Below are 20630 nucleotides of genomic sequence, written 5' to 3'. Positions count from 1 at the left end.
ATGATTTGAGTATTTTGGCCATTATTTCAGCTGCACATTTGTTCTGAGACTTGTTTAAAAGTAAACAAAAGGTTAGCTATGAAATGTTTGCTCTAAAAGCCAATTTACATAAAACCTATATTGAAGCTGTTATTGAACTCTTCTGTTAACCATAGACTTTCCCCAGTGCTGCTTAAATTAAAGTTAAACCGCAAGATAAAAAAAAAGCCATAACCATGAGTTTTTATTTCATTTTATTGTTTACGATTTTTGTAGTTTATTAATTATGATCAATCCTTTTGGCAAACAGTGCTCACTGTGTTCTGTACATTTCCACAATGTAGACTTCAATTTGTTGGGAAGCGAGGAATGAGGCAAGATGGGTCAAGGCGATTACAATTTGTCCAGGTAGTTCTCCAATTCTGGGACACCTTCCTTAAGACCCTTGCGTTTGCGTGTCTCCATGACAACAATACCAGGCTTGCTTGCGGGGTCTAATGGGTCTCCTGGGAGGATCTGCCAATGGTCGAACACACACTGTGGGAAGGCCTGGCCACCAGTGTGGGAACGAAGGTCCGCTGTGAAACCTGGGAATAGACAGAGCAGAGTATGCTTTGATACTTTCCTGCCAAAGCTCTCTTACATTATCACTAAAAAGGGTTGCAAGGAGTGATAGTGCAGCAGTCAAAAATGTAGGAGTGAACATGTTTTTACCCGCTGGTCAACAGCTCAGGGCTTTCAATTTCCCATGGGAGCTATGAACTACCTACTATAGGTCTGTATGGCACTTAAGATGAAGTTACCATGAATGTAAAGCATGTGCATGATTGGCCCTATCCACTCCTGCTGAGAGTTTATAAAGTCTGATATCATCTGCCTAAGACAAAATACAAATTGTTTAAAATACGGGCTTGAGAAGTAATGTTATAGCTTAGAACTTACCAAATGACTCCATAACAGGCAAGTAAGCCTTGGTAACACGCATGGGTGTTCCCATGACAGCAACCTCCTCAAACACGTGACCACGCCTCCTGTTCAGCACACCGTAGATTCCACCCATTGCAACTTCAGGACACTGCAAAGTAGACAGGAGATTTTAAGTGGTACAACATAAACCCCATATTTGTGAAGTGACAAGGCACGTGAACTATGGAATACAACAGATCTAATTAATACATATCAATATGTGACAAGTAAAACCTTTGTAATTTAACCTAGATAAATTCTGTAACTAAAAGAAACAAAATACAGTACATAGACATTGGCCCTTACCTGGATCTCCACAAGGTAAACAGGCTCCATCATTCTGGGCTGGGCAGTGAGCTCGCATGCATACAGAGCTCTGCGAGCTGTGGGAATAATCTGACCACCACCACGGTGAATAGCATCTGTATGAAGGGTCACATCATGGACGTTGAAGCGAATGGCACGCATGTTCTCTTCACAGAGAACACCCTAGAGACAACATTGAGACACCAATTAAAGTTTTGAAAAAGTATATCCAGAAAAAGTACGCAATTATTTACACAAATAACCTGACAAAATTGTATCAAAACTTTTAGCTAAGTGTAATAGAAGTGAATTCTTGCCCACTTGGCCCCCGTACCTCCTTGACTGCCCACTGGAAGCCAGCAACAACACTGTCCTTGATCTCATTAAGGTACTGCACTCCCTTGGTAACATCCATCAAAAGGTTGGGGCCAGTTCCATCAGGTCCGAAGCACCAGATCTTTCTGGACTCACCGACATCCCATTCGTACTTTTCATTGAGGTAGCGGGCACGTGCCTTCATCTCCTGACGAGGAGCAACATCACCCTTCTCAATGTCCTCTGCCAGGCCATCTGGGAAGGGGCAGGCCTTCATGAACAGACGGTTGTGCTTGTTTGGGGACTTTGACAGACACATAACACTTGATTCTGCACTGACTGTCTCCCTGTAGGACACCACTGGATCCGATTTCTAAAAAGAGAAATAAAAGGTTTCAACGCAGAACTTTCACCTCTAGTACACAATATTTTGCCATTTGTTTTTGTTACCTTGAGTGGAACACAAGCATGATCCTCCTCCAGATCCTTCAGACAAATCTCCAGATGTAGCTCTCCGGCTCCAGCAACGATGTGCTCTCCAGACTCCTCAATGATGCACTGCACCATAGGATCGGACTTGGACAGACGCTTCAAACCCTCTACCAACTTGGGCAAGTCGGCAGGGTTCTTGACCTCCACAGCAACTCTCACCACAGGACTGACACTGAACTTCATCACTTTCATGTTGTGTGCCTGCTCAAAGGTGGTGATGGTTCCAGTCTTGACAAGGAACTGATCCACACCGACAAGACCCACAATGTTACCACATGGTACATCTTCGATGGGCTCAACATAACGACCCATCATCAAGATAGTCCTGGTAGAGAACAATGAAACATATCAGATACTGGCCACATCGGAATTTACTTCAAATAACTTTGATCAATAAATAGCCACTAACTGATCAACAGATGTTGAAAAACCCACCTCTGAATGGGCTTCAAGTAAAGGTCGTCCTTCTTTCCAGGGACATAGTTTGGTCCCATAATACGTACTTTCAGGCCAGTGGAGACAGACCCAGAGAACACACGACCAAATGCATAGAAGCGACCCTTGTCGTTGGTGGGGACCATCTTTGAGATGTACACCATCAAAGGTGCCTTGGAGTCACAGTTCTTGATACCTGTTTATTTTTATGTAAAAAATAAAATAAAAATCAGCAGACATTCAATTTCAAGTCCAAGCCACATCTAGCATACTGTCCAGGTCTCAGACATTAGCAACTACTGAAATTATGCATGTTCCCGGTGGTAACATTTTATTCCTGTGCATGAGCAAAATTAAAATAATCATACCCATGGCAGCCTCATCATCTCCAGGTCCTTCATAGAGGAGTTCGCAACGGTACCTCTGGGCAGTGACAGGGGAAGGCAGGTGGATGGTGATCATTTGAAGAAGGGCTTCTCCAGCAGGCAGCCAGCGGCGCATCACAGCCTTCAGGAGAGGCTTACCCTCCTTTTCCTTGTCTTCGGTATCCAACTTGATTTCCAGCTTCTGGATCAGTTTGGCAGTTTCCTCCTTCTTAAAGTTCATGATTGCATCAAACACCTAAAAGGAAATTAATTTTAATTAGTAGACTGCAATATAACATGATCAAGCCTAGAATGCTAAGAAAACCACTATTTCTGTGCCTTGCTCAGAGTAAAGGTTATCATCACTGGTTACTCAGGTCAAAGTGAAGAATTATTTTAAATCATCATTTGCAGGCACATTAACTCATTTATTTTGCTCAAGGTTTACAGATACAGAATAATCTGATTACAATATGTAATCATTTAAACAACTCAGCATTTAACAAATAGGCCTGTTTTGTAATAAATCAAAGTCATGTTACCTTGAAGATTGGATCCAGGATAAGAGCAACAAAGGTGCGGGGGAGTTTGCTGCCATCAGGCCCATTAGGAGTCTTTAAGAACTTTCCAGTGGCCGCATCAAAGTACCTAAAGTAATACATAAGGGGTCGAGATTTACTGTTTGTACCTCAGTTTCAGGGATCATGGTTCATCTTATTTTTAAGACAAAAGGGAATAAAAAAATGCAGAAAATATTTCTCATAACTATAAACAGTGGCAATAAAGCTTATTGGCCACAATATTTAAACATACTGACATTTTGAAACTAAGAAGAAAAAAATGTCAGTAATATGCCATCATAAGATTATGGAATAACTCATGGAGATAAACGTATAGATTGCCCGGGATCAGACAAGCAAAAGCACAAATAACAGTTAAAAACAAAAAACAAACCTCTAGAAAAAGGAATTTAACTTAAAAAACATAGAAAGTATCTACAGTAGTACATGTCTTTAGTTGTAGACAAAGAGACTATTTGACGTGTTTGAGTCACAAGGCGTACTTCACCAATCTATAACACCCAACGTCCTGTATGAAACAGTTTGGTATTGGTCACACTGTATTAGAGACTCACCTATCACCCCACAGCTTCTTCATCATGTCTTCTACCTTCTTGCAGTGCTCAGCTGGTGTCATCTGAGTGTTGCCCTTGGCAGCAAACTTGGCTGCATACATCTCAGCAAACTGCTTCAGTGTGAAAGCCCAGCCATGGAGTCCAGAGCCAAAGCCAACGGTACCAATAGTTGGGTCAACCTTAGAGAGTAGACACCACCACATCAGGACATTAATACATTTTGAAAGATTTGTTTTATATAGAAATGCCAATTTTACTTTAGACACAAGACTAACAAGACAATACTTGTCTGTTTAAGAGCTGGATCCTCTAAATTCTTTTTCAACTGAAATTGTCTAGCCCAGAGGAAAGCCAAACACAAGTGTGAAGATTGATTAGGTGAACCAGCCAACCACCTGCATTTTTTAACCAAATCTTTTTTATTTCAAAACCTCCAAGTCAAAAGAATCTGAATTGTTTTGTTTGAGAAAATGGGGTTTTCAGAGTGGTACAGTCCATGAATTGGGAAATTTCGGTTAATTGATCATAGCCTTTTTGTTTAAAAATGCACTCAGAGGTTTACACCATTGATCTCAGTATAGGATAGACACAATATGCCAGTGTGCTGCACTCAAGATAAAAAGGTTCCAACAGCAACTCACCATGAGGTTGCCCATAGGTCCATGTTCATCTTCTCCATAAGTGGAGATGATGACGTTGACTGACTCAACAATACGCTGGAAAGTCTGGTAAAGGTCTTCAGCTTCAAGTTGCAACTCCAGCAAGGCACGGTCCATCTTGTTCATCATCAGGACTGGCTTGATACGCTCACAAATGGCCTGACGGAGCACTGTCTCAGTCTGTACACAAACACCTGGCAGGGATACAAAAAAGACAAATTAACCTACAAGAACAGTTAACGTGGTGAGTCATTTCACATAAGCAGCACCATCATCAACATAGAATGAAAAACTTATTATTTACATAGCAAATCAGCACTTCAGAAGTTTTCCGAGGCACACACACACTTTTCAATGTTTATCAAACGTCTTGTGGAAGAAAACTTTCACTTGGGATTCCTGTTGAATGAATTGTATGCAAGCTGCTTCTGGGCCAAGATGCACACGTATTTTGTTGTCTGCATCATATTTTTTCGTTTTACAAATTGACCTACTTCTACATCATTTTGACTGGTGGATGATGTGACAACGGACAACAAAACAAAAATTGCCTGCGTGAACAATTTAGAATCATTGTCCTTACCAGACACACAGTCCACTACAACCAGGGCTCCATCAGTGACACGGAGAGCAGCAGTCACTTCAGACGAGAAGTCAACGTGTCCTGGTGAGTCAATCAGGTTGATCAAGAAGCCAGAGCCATCCTTAGCCTGCTTAATGAACGCCAAGTCATTTTCGGCCAGCTCGTAGAACAAGGAGATGGCGCTGCAAGTCAGGACAAGTTTTTAAGATGTCATGTCACAATTCAAGTCACTAAACTTATTTGTAAACACTTTTCAGCTTCTAACAAATCCATTAAAGCTCCTTAAGCAGTCTGATCAAACTGCAGATTGAAGAACTCTCAAAAAATATATGTTTTGACTGGTTGAAAGGATTGCTACAATGAGGCCACCAAGGAAGGAAACACCTTATTATAATGCAAAAATAGCAATGAGGTAGTGTATGAGTGCAGTAAGAGTGGAAATAGATAATACTTACGTTGACTTGATGGTGATGCAACGTTCCTGCTCATCTTTGCGAGTGTCAGTGAAACGGGTCTCTCCAGCACGAGCTGACGCGATGATGCCAGCCTTTGACACAAGCGAGTCTGTCAGAGTGGACTTCCCATGGTCAACATGCGCAATCACGGACATGTTACGGATGTTTGCCTTCTTGTCCATGATGGCACGGATTTGGTCGACGGTAAAGTTCACCTGAGAGTGAAAAATCAGATTAGGCCTTTCACCCAGAAAATGACAAACGAGTGCAGAAATGGGTTGGAGAGTAACTTATCTTCAATTGCTCTGTATGTTTGGCACATATTGCAGAATTGACAATAAAGTTGACTTGGCAAGAACATTTCTTAAAATGCACTAGGTAACGTTACCTGAAACCAATTTTCAAACCGTTGCTTGCAACTTCCAACCAGGGCGTTATCCGCCATAATCACAGCTATGACGCTGCTGTTCTTTATTTAGACCCATTTTAAAACACAACCCCGTGTCTGTGTTAGTCAACATCCACTCAAACAATGCCATGTTGACTAAATAGAAAATAACACTGAGTAGTTGGAAAAAAGTAGATTCAACCACGCAACAGTCATTTGTCGGCACGAATAGGCCACGTGTACAGACATTGACACTGTGCTACATGCTAACATTAGCTTGACAGCTAAACTAGCTAGCAGGCTGGGCCGGCCAACGCAAAATGCCGGCATTTTCCCTCAGCCTGTTACAACTGCAAAACAAGGCGACAACCCCACCACACACAACATATTTAAAAAGGCACGGTAGCATGCAGCTTTCATTCTTTTAAATGGGCATTAACTTCACGTTCCGGTTAAAAGAGCAAAGAGCCACCGCTGTAAAAGTTAACGTTTGCCAACGCAAGACCAGAGAGCCACTTAACGTTAGACATTTCAACCTTTACGAAAAAGTCGGCTGGCACAACACATATGAATGCTTGAGCAAACCTAAATGGTAAATACGCAAACAAGTCAGTAAACAATTCAGAAGTGTTTTTCTAGTCTCAGTGGCTCCGTATGGTTAGCGGTGCCGGTGACAGAATGGCTGCCATTTTGATCAAAGCACAATCCACAGAATTTACATGCAAGTACGCATATCATTCGTAATACGTCCATACGAACATTAATATTAACATCGAGGACACCTTGAGTGCCTGGGGTTTCATTAATAACTCCGAAACATATAACAAACTTACCATTTTGACGGATGGTTTTGGATCCGCTTACTGGCGAAAAGACACAGGAAATTTTACGCTGCCCACCTCACGAGGTCATAGGCAGGGAAGAGACCGCTGACGTCAGAAAACAACTATTTATACGACGTGCGTGAAAGGCCTGTGCGTAGTGACGTCATATCATTACGCTCAAGACCATGTGACACGCTGCTGCTGGCCTGCACTGCACTGCAGCACAGTCCAGTCCACAAATCATAGACCGTATATATATTTATATTAACAGTCTATGCCACAAATGCAAGTTTAATTGTCGACAAAGTCAAATGAGCTTCATCATCATTTGAAGTAATAGATGAGGACCAGGCTAATTATGAATTCTGCAAATAATTTAATAAATTCCTCACTAACTATGTCTGAAATACCTTTTAAAATGTGAAGTTTATTTATTGTAGTCTACAACAAAAAATGTGTAAACAGATTAAGAATAGCTTTCATAATATGATACATTCACCATTTTCTCTTCTATGGAAGAGAATGAATGGCCCTTTACCAGCCAACCTAAAATCTTTCAAATTACAACAGAATGTGATTAGTTTAGGACACCAGGGACTAAGTCTCCTTTGAGTCTGAGGCTTTAACCACAATTTATGATGCTCAAATAAAATAAAATATCTGTTTTAAATTTGCACAGCAGTTGATGTAATGTTCTTACCTCTTTTGAATTATTCGAATAGTATGTTAGAATTTTCTCATTTGACCTAAAAACAGTATACACACAAAACAAAGGAAAATAACTTAACTCTGAAATTCCACATATCTGTCATGGAAAATAAAAGTATATCAGCAAAGAAAATACCAATACTGTATGCTTCACATTGTGGCATTCTTCACATCCTACATGAATACATTAATCATTATAAGCTAACAATATATAGTGTGTCATTATTAGAAGGCATCAGTCTGCATAATGAGTAGCCTACTTCATGTTACTTTTGGTACTTCAATAAGTATATTTTGATTCTAATATTTATTTAATTGAGAAAAAGTTCTGAACACTGATTTAACCCTTTCAGATTGTTAACAAGTGATAGCAGCATTTAAAGATTAAAAAAAACGGACTTGTTTTTTAGTTTTTAATTTGGTCTAAATCATAATAGAGTTCTGGTGCATTACAATAAATAAAACATGTCGGGATCACATGCTTGTACCAAGTAATCTTCTCTTGCACCTGCCAGTCACTGTACTTTGACGTTTCTGGAGAAAACAGCAAACAAAAATAAAATGGTTACGTGTAGTACAGGCCAAAAGTTTGGACACACCTTCTCATTCAATGGGTTTCCTATATTTTCATGACTATTTAACTTGTAGATTATCACTGAAGGTTTCAAAACTATGAATGAACACTAAGTGAAATTATGTACTTAACAAAAAAGTGTGAAATAACTGGAAACATGTCTTGTATTCTGGTTTCTTCAAAGTAGCCACCCTTTGCTCTGATTACGGCTTTGCACACTCTTGGGATTCTCTTGATGTAGTCACCTGATATGGTTTCCCAACAGTGTTGAAGGAGTTCCCAGAGATGCTTAGCACTTGTTGGCCCTTTTGCCTTCACTCTGCGGTCCAGCTCACCCCAAAACCTTTTGATTGGGTTCAGGTCTGGTGACTGTGGAGGAACAGCACTCCATCACTCTCCTTCTTGGTCAAATAGCCCTTACACACATGGTCCAACTAAACACAAACCGGATGACCCCCACACCATTGCACCTCCTCCTCCACGCTTCACGGTGGGAACCATGGTTCGTAAAAAAAAAAGCTCACCTTTTCTCCGTCACACAAAGACACGGCGGTTTGAACCATGGATGTCAAACTTCGATTCATCAGACCAAAACACAGATTTCCACTGGTCTAATGTCCATTAGACCAGTCTCTTCTGCTTGTGCCTCTCCTTAGCAGTGGTTTCCTAGCTGCTATTTGATCATGAAGGCCTGATTTGCACAGTCTCCTCTCAACAGTTGTTCTAGAGATGTGTCTGCTGCTAGAGCTCTATGTGTTATTCATCTGGTCTCTATTCTGAGCTGCTGTTAACTTGCGATTTCTGAGGCTGGTGACTCAGAGGAACTTATCCTCAGCAGCAGAGGTGACTCGTGGTCTTCCTATCCTGGGGTGGTCCTCATGTGAATCCGTTTTATTGTAGCACTTGATGGGTTTTGCGACTGCACTTGGGGACACATTTAAAGTTTTTGCAATTTTCCGGACTGACTGACCATCATTTCTTAAAGTAATGATGGCCACTTGTTTCTCTTTACTTAGCTGATTGGTTCTTGCCATAATATGAATTCTAACAGTTGTCCAATAGCGCTGTCAGGTGTGTATAACATGACTTCAGCACGGCACAACTGATGGTCCCAACGACATTAATAAGACAAGAAATTCCAATAACCCTGACAAGGCCCACCTGTGAAGTGAAAGCTCATTGACAGAACACCAAGGGTTTACAGCACTGTCAAAAAATCAAAGGGTGGCTACTGTGAAGAAACCAGAATACAAGACATGTTTTCAGTTATTTCACACTTTTTTGTTAAGTACATAATTCCACATGTGTTCAGTCATAGTTTTGATGCCTTCAGTGATAATCTACAATGTAAATAGTCATGAAAACAAAGAATACACATTAAATGAGAAGGTGTGTCCAGTAACTACATCAAATTATCATTTGAAAAAAATTATAACTAAGGGATGTAGTGTTCCAAAATCAAATATCGGCCCACATTTGCCATGTCTTGTCATTCTTAGAAGTGGACAGTGGACCATTTTTTTCAGTATATGCTGATGATAAAAAATACCAAGAACACTTTTCAACCATCAAAAGATTGTTGTATTCTTAGTGTTGTGTTGTATTTCTGAGTATTTATTAGTAGGATAACCCCTTGAGATAAATCATCTCATTCACGAGGGGTTACTTTACACTGTGCTACGGGTTCCTCTGTATTGTAGTCAGATTTTTCACATCACGTTGCCTGATTATTTTTCTCCTTCCAGCAGATGGTGCTGTAGCTTCACTTCCAGAAACTCCAGCTTTCAGTACCCCCATCCCACAAAACAGATAATGCTTGACTGTGTTATCAAGAGTCTCATCTCACACCATACTGAATAAGGTAGTGATATTCACAGAGATGCTTTAGGCTATAAGACAAAATAAGCATCTTTTTTCTTTACCTTTGAAGTCTTCTTTTGCAATGCACCGTTTGTGTCCAATTAAACTAACCTAAATTAAAAGACACAGTCTTTTAATTTAATTTCTTTTTTTTTGTCTCTTCTTCTGTTGATTTTAACTGAACCCTGTGCACATGTTGGCTTTCTCCAACTTTGTGGCTTTTAAGTACACATGGAGGGTGAGGGAGAAACAACAAACTAAGATGGGAGAGAGCTAACAGTTAGGTGGAGAGGGAAATCATTCTGTTTAAAGAAGAAAGGGTATGTGACTGCTAACAAATATTGTTCTATGTAACAAAACTAAAAAAACTAAAAAACATCAAGGATTCTCGTAATTCACAGTTTTCATGTGGATGCGTTTCCAGTACTCCATGTCATACTACCTTGCAGATGTGTTACTTTTCACTGAAAAACTCAATATTAAACCTATAGTTTTAAAATCCTACTTCAACCACACCTTCACATCATAATTTCTAAAAAGCACAACACTTTTTGCCAGAGCATGTGTGATGGCTGGGCCATTTCATTGCCTCTATTTGGTGTTTTTTTCATTCGAATTTTGAATGTCAGCTCTGTCAACATGCTACAGATGGATAGGTCAGAGAGACAAGATGACTCAGTCCACCTTTCTACAAAGGGTACTGGTGAATGCAAAATGTTAGTATTTTGTCCATCCATAAAGGCACTCTTTGCATTCACCTCCATCCCCACTCTGTGCTGAAGTACCCTTTTTTTACCTTGCTGGAATGGAAATTCTCAGTTTGATCACATCCTAAAGATTTATATGCAATTATATGGATTGCATGTACATGTTAGTGTCACAAGGTCATTCTCTAAAAAAGCATAACATTATTAATTCATATTCTGGGAGAAAACTGGTGGTTTGTGTGTGTGTTTTTCAGAATTAGAAACAATTAGTCCTGTAATGGACACAGACACAGACATTTTAATTTAACGGTGTTAATTGTGAGAACAGGAAGAAAACAGTTTTAAATATTCTCATTTAACGCCATCACACCTGATCTGCTCGTCTCGCCTTGTGCTGTAGCTCTCAGTGTGTTGTCATATCTGAAAACACTCAGATAAAATGATTGACAGGGAGAAATGGCAGGCTGCTCAGGCTGAGTAATTGAATATGGATTGAAATGACACCAAACGTTTAGAAGAATATCATTTCTCCCCCAACAGCTATCCCTTGGAATGCGTTTTTGTTAAAATTGAAAGTTGCTGTGCTTATACTTTAAGAACAGTCCATGTTCTGCTTGTACTGTGTGTGACAGAAAGAGACAGAAGTCTGACATAGCGTAGCTACAAATTTGTTTCAGTCTGAGCCTCCAAATTTCTTGCAAGCCTGAAAATCTTCAGCTGTGATTTATCCAGCATCTCCCTCTCCTTCTTGCCTTAATCCTTTTCTTCATATGAGACCCCAAACTTCACACACACCAGACCCTATCATTGATAAGTTTACAGTCAAAAATCAAACGCCTAAAAGCCTTGATAACAGGTTGACAGGATGTGCTTCTAAGAGCCCCTAAATATTTTTTAAAACATTCAAAACAAATTTGTATTTTCTTGACTATAAATGTCGCTCAGAAAGAAAACCCAAGCACCTCGTCCCCTGGCGCCTCTCCAAGGAATCATAATGGTGTGCTATAAATAATAAATGACTAAAATAAATTAACTGTTTCCTCAATAAGTCTAATCTATTGCATATTAAGTGCAATGTTTGATTTATTGAGACAAAAATGAATCTTTTGTCAGAAATTGACGGTTTGGGTCGATTATGCAAGCAGCTACCGACCCGCAATTACATTTCTTGTAAGTTATTGGACTTAGATTTCTCTTTATTTACTACATTTAAAACATAGACAGCGTAAACTACGCCATTTATGTTAATGGTTGCATGACACATATATTGGTTAAAGTTCCTCCTCCCTCATTAAAAGCGGTGCTATGCAGTTTTGGCCATTCCACTGTGTTCTTTTTGCTTTTTGCTCACAGGTTTCTCTCAGCCATGATAAATGTGTGAAAAAATCCATCGCTACCTTGCTAATGGCCGCATATGTGCAGTGCCTTGAAGGTATTTGTTACATCGCGAGACCTGATGTCGCGCAACCCTACGTGACACTGAGTGACAAAAAATTGCAAGGATGGTTTTTCCGCTCACAGGTGCTAGGTGGGAGTGAGTCGACCACCATTCAACTCGAAAAAAAAGTCAAATAACCATTCCAATGGCTCCAAAGCTGTTCAGTTAAGGTAAATAAAGCACAGAGAAAAGTAAAAGAGACTAGCTGTCCGGAGGATTATTAGTGAGGTAATAATGAGATTGTGTACGTCTTTGAGAACTGTAAGTCATATCACTTATTTTGTCAGTTCCTTTAAGCCTGTTGTTGTTTTGGTCTAAAGTTCTGGCAAATTTAAAAGTTAGCTTGTTTGTTTTCCATACCTGTTACCTAGGTTACACATCGTTAAGATAATGTAATTAATAGTGGGTTCATTGTTATTATTACTAGCATATATTATTCCTATGCATTGTGTATGGTAGCCTTTCAAATGTTCTTTATTTCTTTTATTACCACACACACAGCCATAGCAGAGCTACCCACGCCCATGTTAGTAGTGATGCTTGATTGTAATAAAACCTCAACAGAGAGAAGTTGTCTTTGTCGGTGTTTTAACAGACACACCTGGGCCACGTTGGAAACCAGAATCAGCTATAAATACAGTCCTAATCTAGTCCTCACTAAATTTAAAATAATTTTTGAGTTTAATTAAAGAATAAAGAGCCTTTTTTCCATGTCCACTGAAGTTTCTCAGCATGCTCTCTAGTAACATCTGTCTGGTCCAGGTAGCTTTGTCATTTGCAAGGCCACTTTTACTTTTATACTTTAAGTAAATTTCCAAGCCTCTACTTTGTTACTTTTACTTGAGTAAAGAAGTTAAATCAGCACTTCTACTTTTACCAGAGTATTTTTAACAAAATGTATCTGTAATTCTACTTGAGTATGAGAAGTGAGTAGTTTTCCCATCTCTGACCCTTTGGAAAGCTGTGACCTGAGCGTCATGGATTTTTCTCAGTCATCATCTGGAAAGACTAGGTGATGTCAATCTTAAGGTTTTAAAGGCCCAGACTCATCTGACCTTGCCCCAACAAAGCCCCATGGCTTCTTCTAAGCAGTTGTCTAGAAAACTGAAACTGAAAATAGTTGACGCTCACAAAGCTGGAGAAGGCTACAAGAAGATACCAAAACGTTTTCAGATGCCAATATCCTCTGTTCGGAATGTAATTAAGAAATATCAGTCATCAGGAACAGTGGAAGTTAAAGCAAGATCTGGAAGACCAAGAAAAATATCAGACAGAACAGCCCGCAGGATTGTGAGAAAAGAAATTAAAACCCACGTTTGACTGCACGATCCATCCAGAAAGACCTGGCAGACACTGGAGTTGAGGTACACCATTTCCTTATAAAGAGATACTCGTACAAATATGATCTTCATGTAAGAGTCATCAGAAGAAAACCTCTTCTACGTCCTCACCACAAAAATCAGCGTTTGAAGTTTGCAAATGAACATATAGACAAGTCTGATGCATTGTGGGAACAAGTTCTGTGGACTGAATAAAGTAGTTAAAGTAGAAGTTTTCGGCCCAAATGAGCAAAGGTACATTTGGAGAAGAAAGGGCACAGAATTGAATGAAAAGAACCTCTGTCCAACTGTTAAGCATGGGGGGGATCAATCAAAGAGACTGGACACAGACTCTCTGGACTCTTTGCTTTGGGTTGAATTGCAGCCAGTGGCACAGGGAACATTTCACGAGTAGAAGGAAAAATGGATTAAACAAAAGTTCAGCAAATTTTGGACGCTGACTTGATGCCATCTGTGAAAAAAGTTGATTTTAAAGAGAGGATGGCTTCTACAGATGGATAATGATCCTAAACACACCTCAAAATCCAGGGTGGATTACATCAACAGGTGTGAACAGAAGGTTTTGCCATGGCCTTCACAATCTTCTGACCTCAACATAATTGAAAATCTATGGATAGACCTTAAAAGAGCAGTGTGTGACAGACAGCCCAGAAATGTCAAAGGACTGGAAGCTGTTTGAAAGGAGGAATGGGCGAAGACACCTCAAACAAGAATTGAAAGACTCTTGGCTGGCTACAAGAAGTGTTTACAAGCTTTGATACTTTCATCCCTTAAGATGAGAGGGGTCCGTTTACAGAGGATTAGCCAAAGTATGTGGTCATTTGTGATAACGTGAGATTCCATTGATTAAAACATCATGAGCTTCATCATAAGGTAACCCACCCGAGGATGCTCATAGAATTGCTCCTACCTCATTCACCATTCCTTAACCCAATTAAGGAGTTGTTTTCAGCATGGAGGTGGAATGTGTAGGATTGTCAGCCACACACACAGATGACCCTGCTGGCTGCAATGGATGCAGCATGTGAGGACATTAGACATGTGAGGACAGTAGATGCCTGCAGAGGATGGATAAGGCATTCCAAAAAATTCTTTCCACGTTGCATTGCAAAGGAAAATATCCAGAGTGATGTTGATGAATATGTGGGCCGACAGACAGGAATGTCTGGATGTGTAGAGACAGCACTAGAACAGTGCTTGGGGTTGTTACCTGTGTTTCTTTCTAATTTAGTTTTTTTCCTTTGTGTCCCTTTTTCGTACTGTAAATCGTTACGTTTTTTCCTTTCATAAAGTAGCACTAGTAAAACAAAATCCTGTCCAGTCTCTTTCAATCAATAACAAACAATGGTACTGTTGACAACCAATATATGCCATAGAAGTGCAGCCTATTGCATTTTCAATATAGTAACTGTCATCCAATCTGTAGTCTAAGTTCACATCAGGTAATAGTGTCAAAGTACACAGTTACATTGACAACATGCCTAAACATTTTGACGAGCTTGTTCGTGAACATTGACTCAATGACTTATCACTCTGATGACACTGACATGATCACAGGCATGAATGTTTACTTTTGAGAGATGTACTAAGGATGTTTAGTGACTGACTAGCTTAAGAAACATAGCTACTGTGTACTGCAAGTTTGTACAAGATGTTCTGAAAAAATGCACTTATTATTTTGCACATGTTAGGGAGGACGTGAAAAACGCACCGAAGCAACTGAGAAAAACTGTAAGGAAAGCTTTGTTGAAACCAGTGTCGTTCAGGTGCTGCTTCCTCATGTAATTGGGGCACTGGGCAAACAACACATTCATAGTTTCTGCATTTAGTGCAAGCTCTAAAAATACAACAGGGCTCCACGCACCTCACCAACCTGTCTTAAAACACTTCAGGAAAAACACTCAGGCCCATCAAAACTCTGATATCCTGTTTTCTCAACAGATCCATCCAATTATTAAATGGGTCCCCAATTCTGCACCAGCACTTGACGCCACCAGACACTTTATTTTTATTTTGCACTAGACTTCTTTTTTCCCTCTTTTTCATTGCCCACCTCTCTTGCTTTCCTCTGATTGTCTGTGTAGCTGTGTTTTTCTTTTTTCTGTCATGTAATCTTGTCTATGTACCTTGTCTGTTTTTGTATCTATTTAACCCAAACTGTAAAGCGGCTTTGAGTGTCTAGAAAAGCGCTATAAAAACAAATGTGCTATTCTAAAACACCTTGTTAAGGAAGTTGAAAGTAAAACAATTGTTATCACAAATGTATTTGCTTTACTGCATTGGAGTCAGCTACATCGAAATACTCTTTAACCAACTAGACCATCACACCATTACTTCTGCCCTTGCTACATAGGCCCACTGCATGGGGCACACTGATTCTGGCATCGCCAAGACTTATCCTGAAGATTTTGCAACCAGTTACAAGCTTGCTCCTCATTCCTACAGGAAAAGGCATGACATACTTCCAAATTTACGTGACACTTGATATGTGGATTATTGCTTTGGCATCAAAAAAGGAAATGCGGCAGGACTAGATGCAGATTGGTACATGACAAAACTCTGGTCTCTGGTGTTAAAGTCAGACTTTTTTGCCCCCCCTCAAGTGGCTTAAGATGCTTGAGCAATAAACCAATTCTGTCCTCTGTCATTACTCACACATATATAAAAGGCTGAACATTTTAGTATAGAGTGTGTGCAACACTGCAAACAAAGGCCAAATAAACTTTTTAACATGTATCATAAAGCCATTGATGTTGATAGACCAAAAAACTGATGTTTCCACCACTGACCACTGTTATCCAGTAGCTGTTCCAACAATTTGTTTGAATGGATGAAGCCCATATGAAATTTCAAATCAAACAATACCCATGGAGCAATTAAGGTTATCGTTAGCCATACAGGCCCTAATCCACTGGGGCTGCACATTGAGTTGGGGACATGAGATTTCTACATCTTGCCTTAAAGGTCAAATCCAATCATTTTTGTTCCACTCGTGCCATCAATTGTTTCAGCAGAGCCTGAGTTCCAAATGGTTTTATTTCAGATCATTTACCTTCAAAGAATAACTTGCATGATTGTTTGTGTCTACCAGTCCCACTGCTCCCCTCAGAAACAGAAAATAATTGTAATGTAAAACTTTGTGTGCTTAGAATTAAATTGTTATGCTCTGTAGCAGCAGCATACTTAGTTAATAAACTCAATAAGTTTTTCCCCTCAGAAAGAGTAAGTGCTATAATGTCATTTGGCTTGCAGTGAAGGCTGCAGACAGCAGGGACCAGTACGCTGATGAACATTTAGACAGTAACTCTGTATTTTTCATTTTAGTCCTGCAATCTTTTGTTTTGAAGAACACTAACTGAGCAGAATTTTATGGCACTTCACCCACAACAACCTGGACATTTTAAATGTCCATTAATCAGTGATTATGAGACTGACTCACTTAAAATTTCACACAAACATTCTATTCTATTCAATGCTCTAAAATTTTAGGCATTCCCCCCAAAAATCATGGCAGCCACCAGGCAATCAGCATGATTGGTTATCATTTTCACATTACATTGCATCATGCCATTGACCAACAAAACCTGGTCTAAAGTCAACAGCGCAGAATCTCATCACATTTTAGCAGCGCATTAGTAAAATGTGCCTGGGCTTGTGCACAGTGCTTTCACACTATGCTTGTCAAGGCCTTTTTTCAGTCAAGCTGGCGTGCGCAAATGTGACGTAATGAGAGCGTCGTAACTACTTGGGCGTGGTGGTTGCCACACTAATTGCAGTTTTGTTCCTAAACAGAAGTGGTGCTAATAAGGAAAGGCTATCAACTTTGCTATTTCCACGGACTAGAAGAAGAATAAAAAGGTAAAAAAATTGCAGAGATGGCAGCAGCATTGACGTCAATGCTTGGATTTGATTCAATGACCTACTTTATCGGATCAAGCCTTTCATTCACCATAAAATAACTCATCTTAACCCAGTAAGTTAACACGAAAGACATGCAGTCACTCTGAGAGTTCTGGCATCCGGTTGTCTGCGAACTAGTCCACGCTTCCTGTTTCCGCTTTGTCGCGCACCGATGCAAAAATAGAGTGGCGCGCCCCCTGCTCGTGCACTCAAAATCATAGTCTGCCAGCGAGATCTACATTGTTTTGACCTCACCTTCGTGTAGGCAACCTCGGGTGCAGCTAGTGTACCAGACGTTTTGGACACTCACAGAGAAGCGCAGCACACACACACACGTGGAAAAGATTAAAAAATAAAAACGTTTCCATGCAAATCCGCAATCATAATAGCAAAGCGCCAAGGTACAAATGCGCCTGGCTTTTAAAGAGAATGGGAGATGACAATCTGATTGGTTTATTGCAGGTTACGCCCAAAACACACCAATGAATTACTGAAGACCTTTAAACCATGCGCTCGGTGCACAGACCCTTTTTTCCACTGTCAAACTAGCAAAAGCAGATTTGGACACGCCCTACGCCAAAGAAAGGTCCGGAAGGATCACTACGGAAAAAAGAGGTTGTTCTAACGATGTGAAGGTGCTCAGTGACAGCAAGGTGGGCAGTTTCTGTTGAGTGGCCAGCCTTGAAGCCAGACTGGTGGGGATCAAGAAGGTGTTTCTGGTGGAGATAAGTAGAGAGTTGATTATAAATGGCACGCTCAAAAGTTTTGGATAGAAATGGAAGAAGGGAGACGGGTCTGTAGTTATTTAACTCGCACGTGTCAAGTGTTGTTTTTTTGAGTAGTGGGGTCACTCTCACTTACTCTCCCTTATCAGTTTGTGTATTTCAATGCTATCTAGATCCACATGCAGACTTTTAAAAATATTTTCTATAATCAAAATAAATCATGTAGAGGATATTGTAGCATTAGTGGAGGGGTGCACAGTCTATTTTCTACATTTAGAGTCAGTGCATCACAGTATGGCCAACATTGGCTCGTAAATGCTGTCACCTCACATGAAGAAGGTCCTAGTCCTAGTATAAGCCCTAGTTCAACCTTTGAAGTTGGCATGTGGGTTTCCTCTGGGAGCTGTGGTTTTATACCATAGTCCAAACAGGTCAGAGACTTAATACAACCACTTTCATTTGGCTCCCTTAAGCACATAAACAAAACAGTGAGGTGATGTATGATATAATATGTGATCTTTAAAAGAATACAGAGGTTTTCATGACAAATGTATTCCTGGCAAATCACGAAATCCTGTTGTGGGATTGAAGAAAAATCCAATGAAAATGAACAGGAACAGACAGAGGTCAGGATCGGAGAAAAGAGAGAGGATCAGAAAGAGAGATGAATAAAGAATGGGATGACTGAGAAAAAGGAGTGGAGAGAGGTGAACGGATATGTAACAGCTGCTATGCCATGCATGTACTACCAGTTGTCAAAAGTGTGATCAGAGGGAGAATACAGGTAATGGCAGCATGCAGCAATGGTTGACAGCTTGTATTCTGTCACCTTGCTCTTTTTTATTTGTGGGCATTAAGTGAAGAAACAAGCTTAAATAGGCAATGACACTTTGAAAACAAGCCAGAAAATTATAAATGACAAATGATCCCTGGATTTTTTTAGACAGCAGCACAAGCAAAAAGGCTTTATTCAATGAACTTTTCTAGAAGATTTTCCAGCTGTAGCTGACCAGCTCCTGGTACTAGGCCTCTGATAGTGGCGAAGCTCTAAATCACATCAATGAGTGTGAGGTCCAGTTCTATGGGGCAGGTTACTGATATGTGATAGGGAAGTTTGATTAATCAAGAGATGTCATGGATGTTGATTTTATTTAGTTGCCAGTGTGTCATCATGATGCAAACCATTCCAACAGGGCATTTCAAAAAATCCAAAAGCCAGCTTGGAGCCTGTTTCATTGACAGTAGGCAGCCTGTTGAAATGCTGGGGTTAACCATTCACACACAGCTGAAAGCTGCTGAATTGCTGACTTTAAGCCAGCTTTTGTCAACGGTAAAACAGGCTTCAAAGTCATGGCATGCTGTGCCATCACATATCTTTGACCCAATGTTTTTAAAGGTCTTCATGTGTATATTAACTTTTTACACTAAAAACTTTGCTACTATCATTGCTGTTGATTCCCATATTCCACCTGTTTCAGTGCTACTTTTTCTATGCAGCCTGAAGGGTCTTTGTTTTCAAGATGACTGCTACTGAGGGATTATTTGCAATGCTGAATGCATATTAATTACACAAGAATAGAATTGTACAGTAAGTCTGCATCGTCATTTTCAGTTATGCTCAGTATGCTCTAACAAGATGATTTGACAATCAATCTTCAGAACAGTTTCCTCTGATTCAAAGAAAACACCTTGACCCTTGCCCTGCAGTAGCACTTTTTAGTATTGTGCCTGACTATTGGCTATAATTCTGAACACAACGGCAAAGTTATTGACATTTGATCAATCTCTGCTACTATGAAAAGAAGTTTACCAGCTAGATCGCTATCTGAACAATGTGGGACAATATCCTCTGAGGCATTTTCTCTCCTTTCTTTTTGACCACTGAATTGAAAAATAAAGATGATGGAACAAAATGACTGATTATTATCAGACTGCGAATATAAATGTAGAGCACATAGTTCTTTATCTAATGATATGATTCATTTAACGTTTTCTGATGCGCACAGAAGCATGCACAGACGCACATAGGCTACATTTCATTTTCATTTTCACATCTTGACAAGCTGATTGTTGTTTTCTGTTTCTTATAGTTGGTCTCAATGTTGTTGTTGACAAGTGTGGGACAAAGGGGCCGCACCTCCAATTGCCTCTCTCTGTTGGTCTCAGAAGTGTTAACAACATGGTGCGTGTGTGGATCCTGTGACAAGGTGGCAACCAATTTAAAAACAAAAAGAAAAGAAAAAGAAAGCACTCAGTATAGAGCAGACCTAATAGTGTCCTCACTTAACCGGTATGCTCAAAGGCAGCACTGGGTCGATGAAAGAATACTTACTGTACATGAGTAAAGCCAAAGTTTGCCCTGACGGTGGCACTGCAACTAACATGATGTTTGGGCTTTCCCATAGGAAAAATGTGTTGCTCATCTGTTGTTCAATCTCATCTCTTGAGATCAATTTGAGCTTCTCATATTCATATT

General features: G+C 40.0%; 1 protein-coding gene and 1 non-coding gene across 3 annotated transcripts; both read right to left on the bottom strand.

Moving 5' to 3' along the window:
* Window positions 1-216: 216 nt before the first annotated feature.
* On the bottom strand, window positions 217-7114 carry LOC117950365 (elongation factor 2-like). 2 transcript variants are annotated; one of them, XM_034881325.1, is made up of 13 exons: window positions 6912-7114; window positions 5691-5905; window positions 5236-5417; window positions 4635-4846; window positions 3994-4172; window positions 3401-3506; window positions 2862-3114; window positions 2494-2689; window positions 2017-2383; window positions 1586-1939; window positions 1252-1434; window positions 922-1054; window positions 217-566 (listed from the first exon to the last, which is right to left on the bottom strand). In XM_034881325.1, exons 1-13 carry the CDS (start codon window positions 6912-6914, stop codon window positions 373-375), a joined length of 2577 nt encoding a protein of 858 aa, XP_034737216.1. In that variant the 5' UTR covers window positions 6915-7114; the 3' UTR covers window positions 217-372. The 2 variants fall into 2 exon arrangements, with proteins under 2 accessions (XP_034737216.1, XP_034737217.1); XM_034881326.1 differs by lacking the exon at window positions 5236-5417.
* LOC117951149 lies at window positions 3201-3270 on the bottom strand. The gene has a single exon (XR_004658075.1). It is a non-coding gene; the product is annotated as a small nucleolar RNA SNORD37 (small nucleolar RNA).
* Window positions 7115-20630: the final 13516 nt, after the last annotated feature.

The sequence above is a fragment of the Etheostoma cragini genome, chromosome 9, assembly GCF_013103735.1.
Source record: "Etheostoma cragini isolate CJK2018 chromosome 9, CSU_Ecrag_1.0, whole genome shotgun sequence".
NCBI classification, from domain to species: Eukaryota; Metazoa; Chordata; class Actinopteri; order Perciformes; family Percidae; genus Etheostoma; species Etheostoma cragini.
This window is presented reverse-complemented; position numbering and strand designations above follow the sequence as displayed.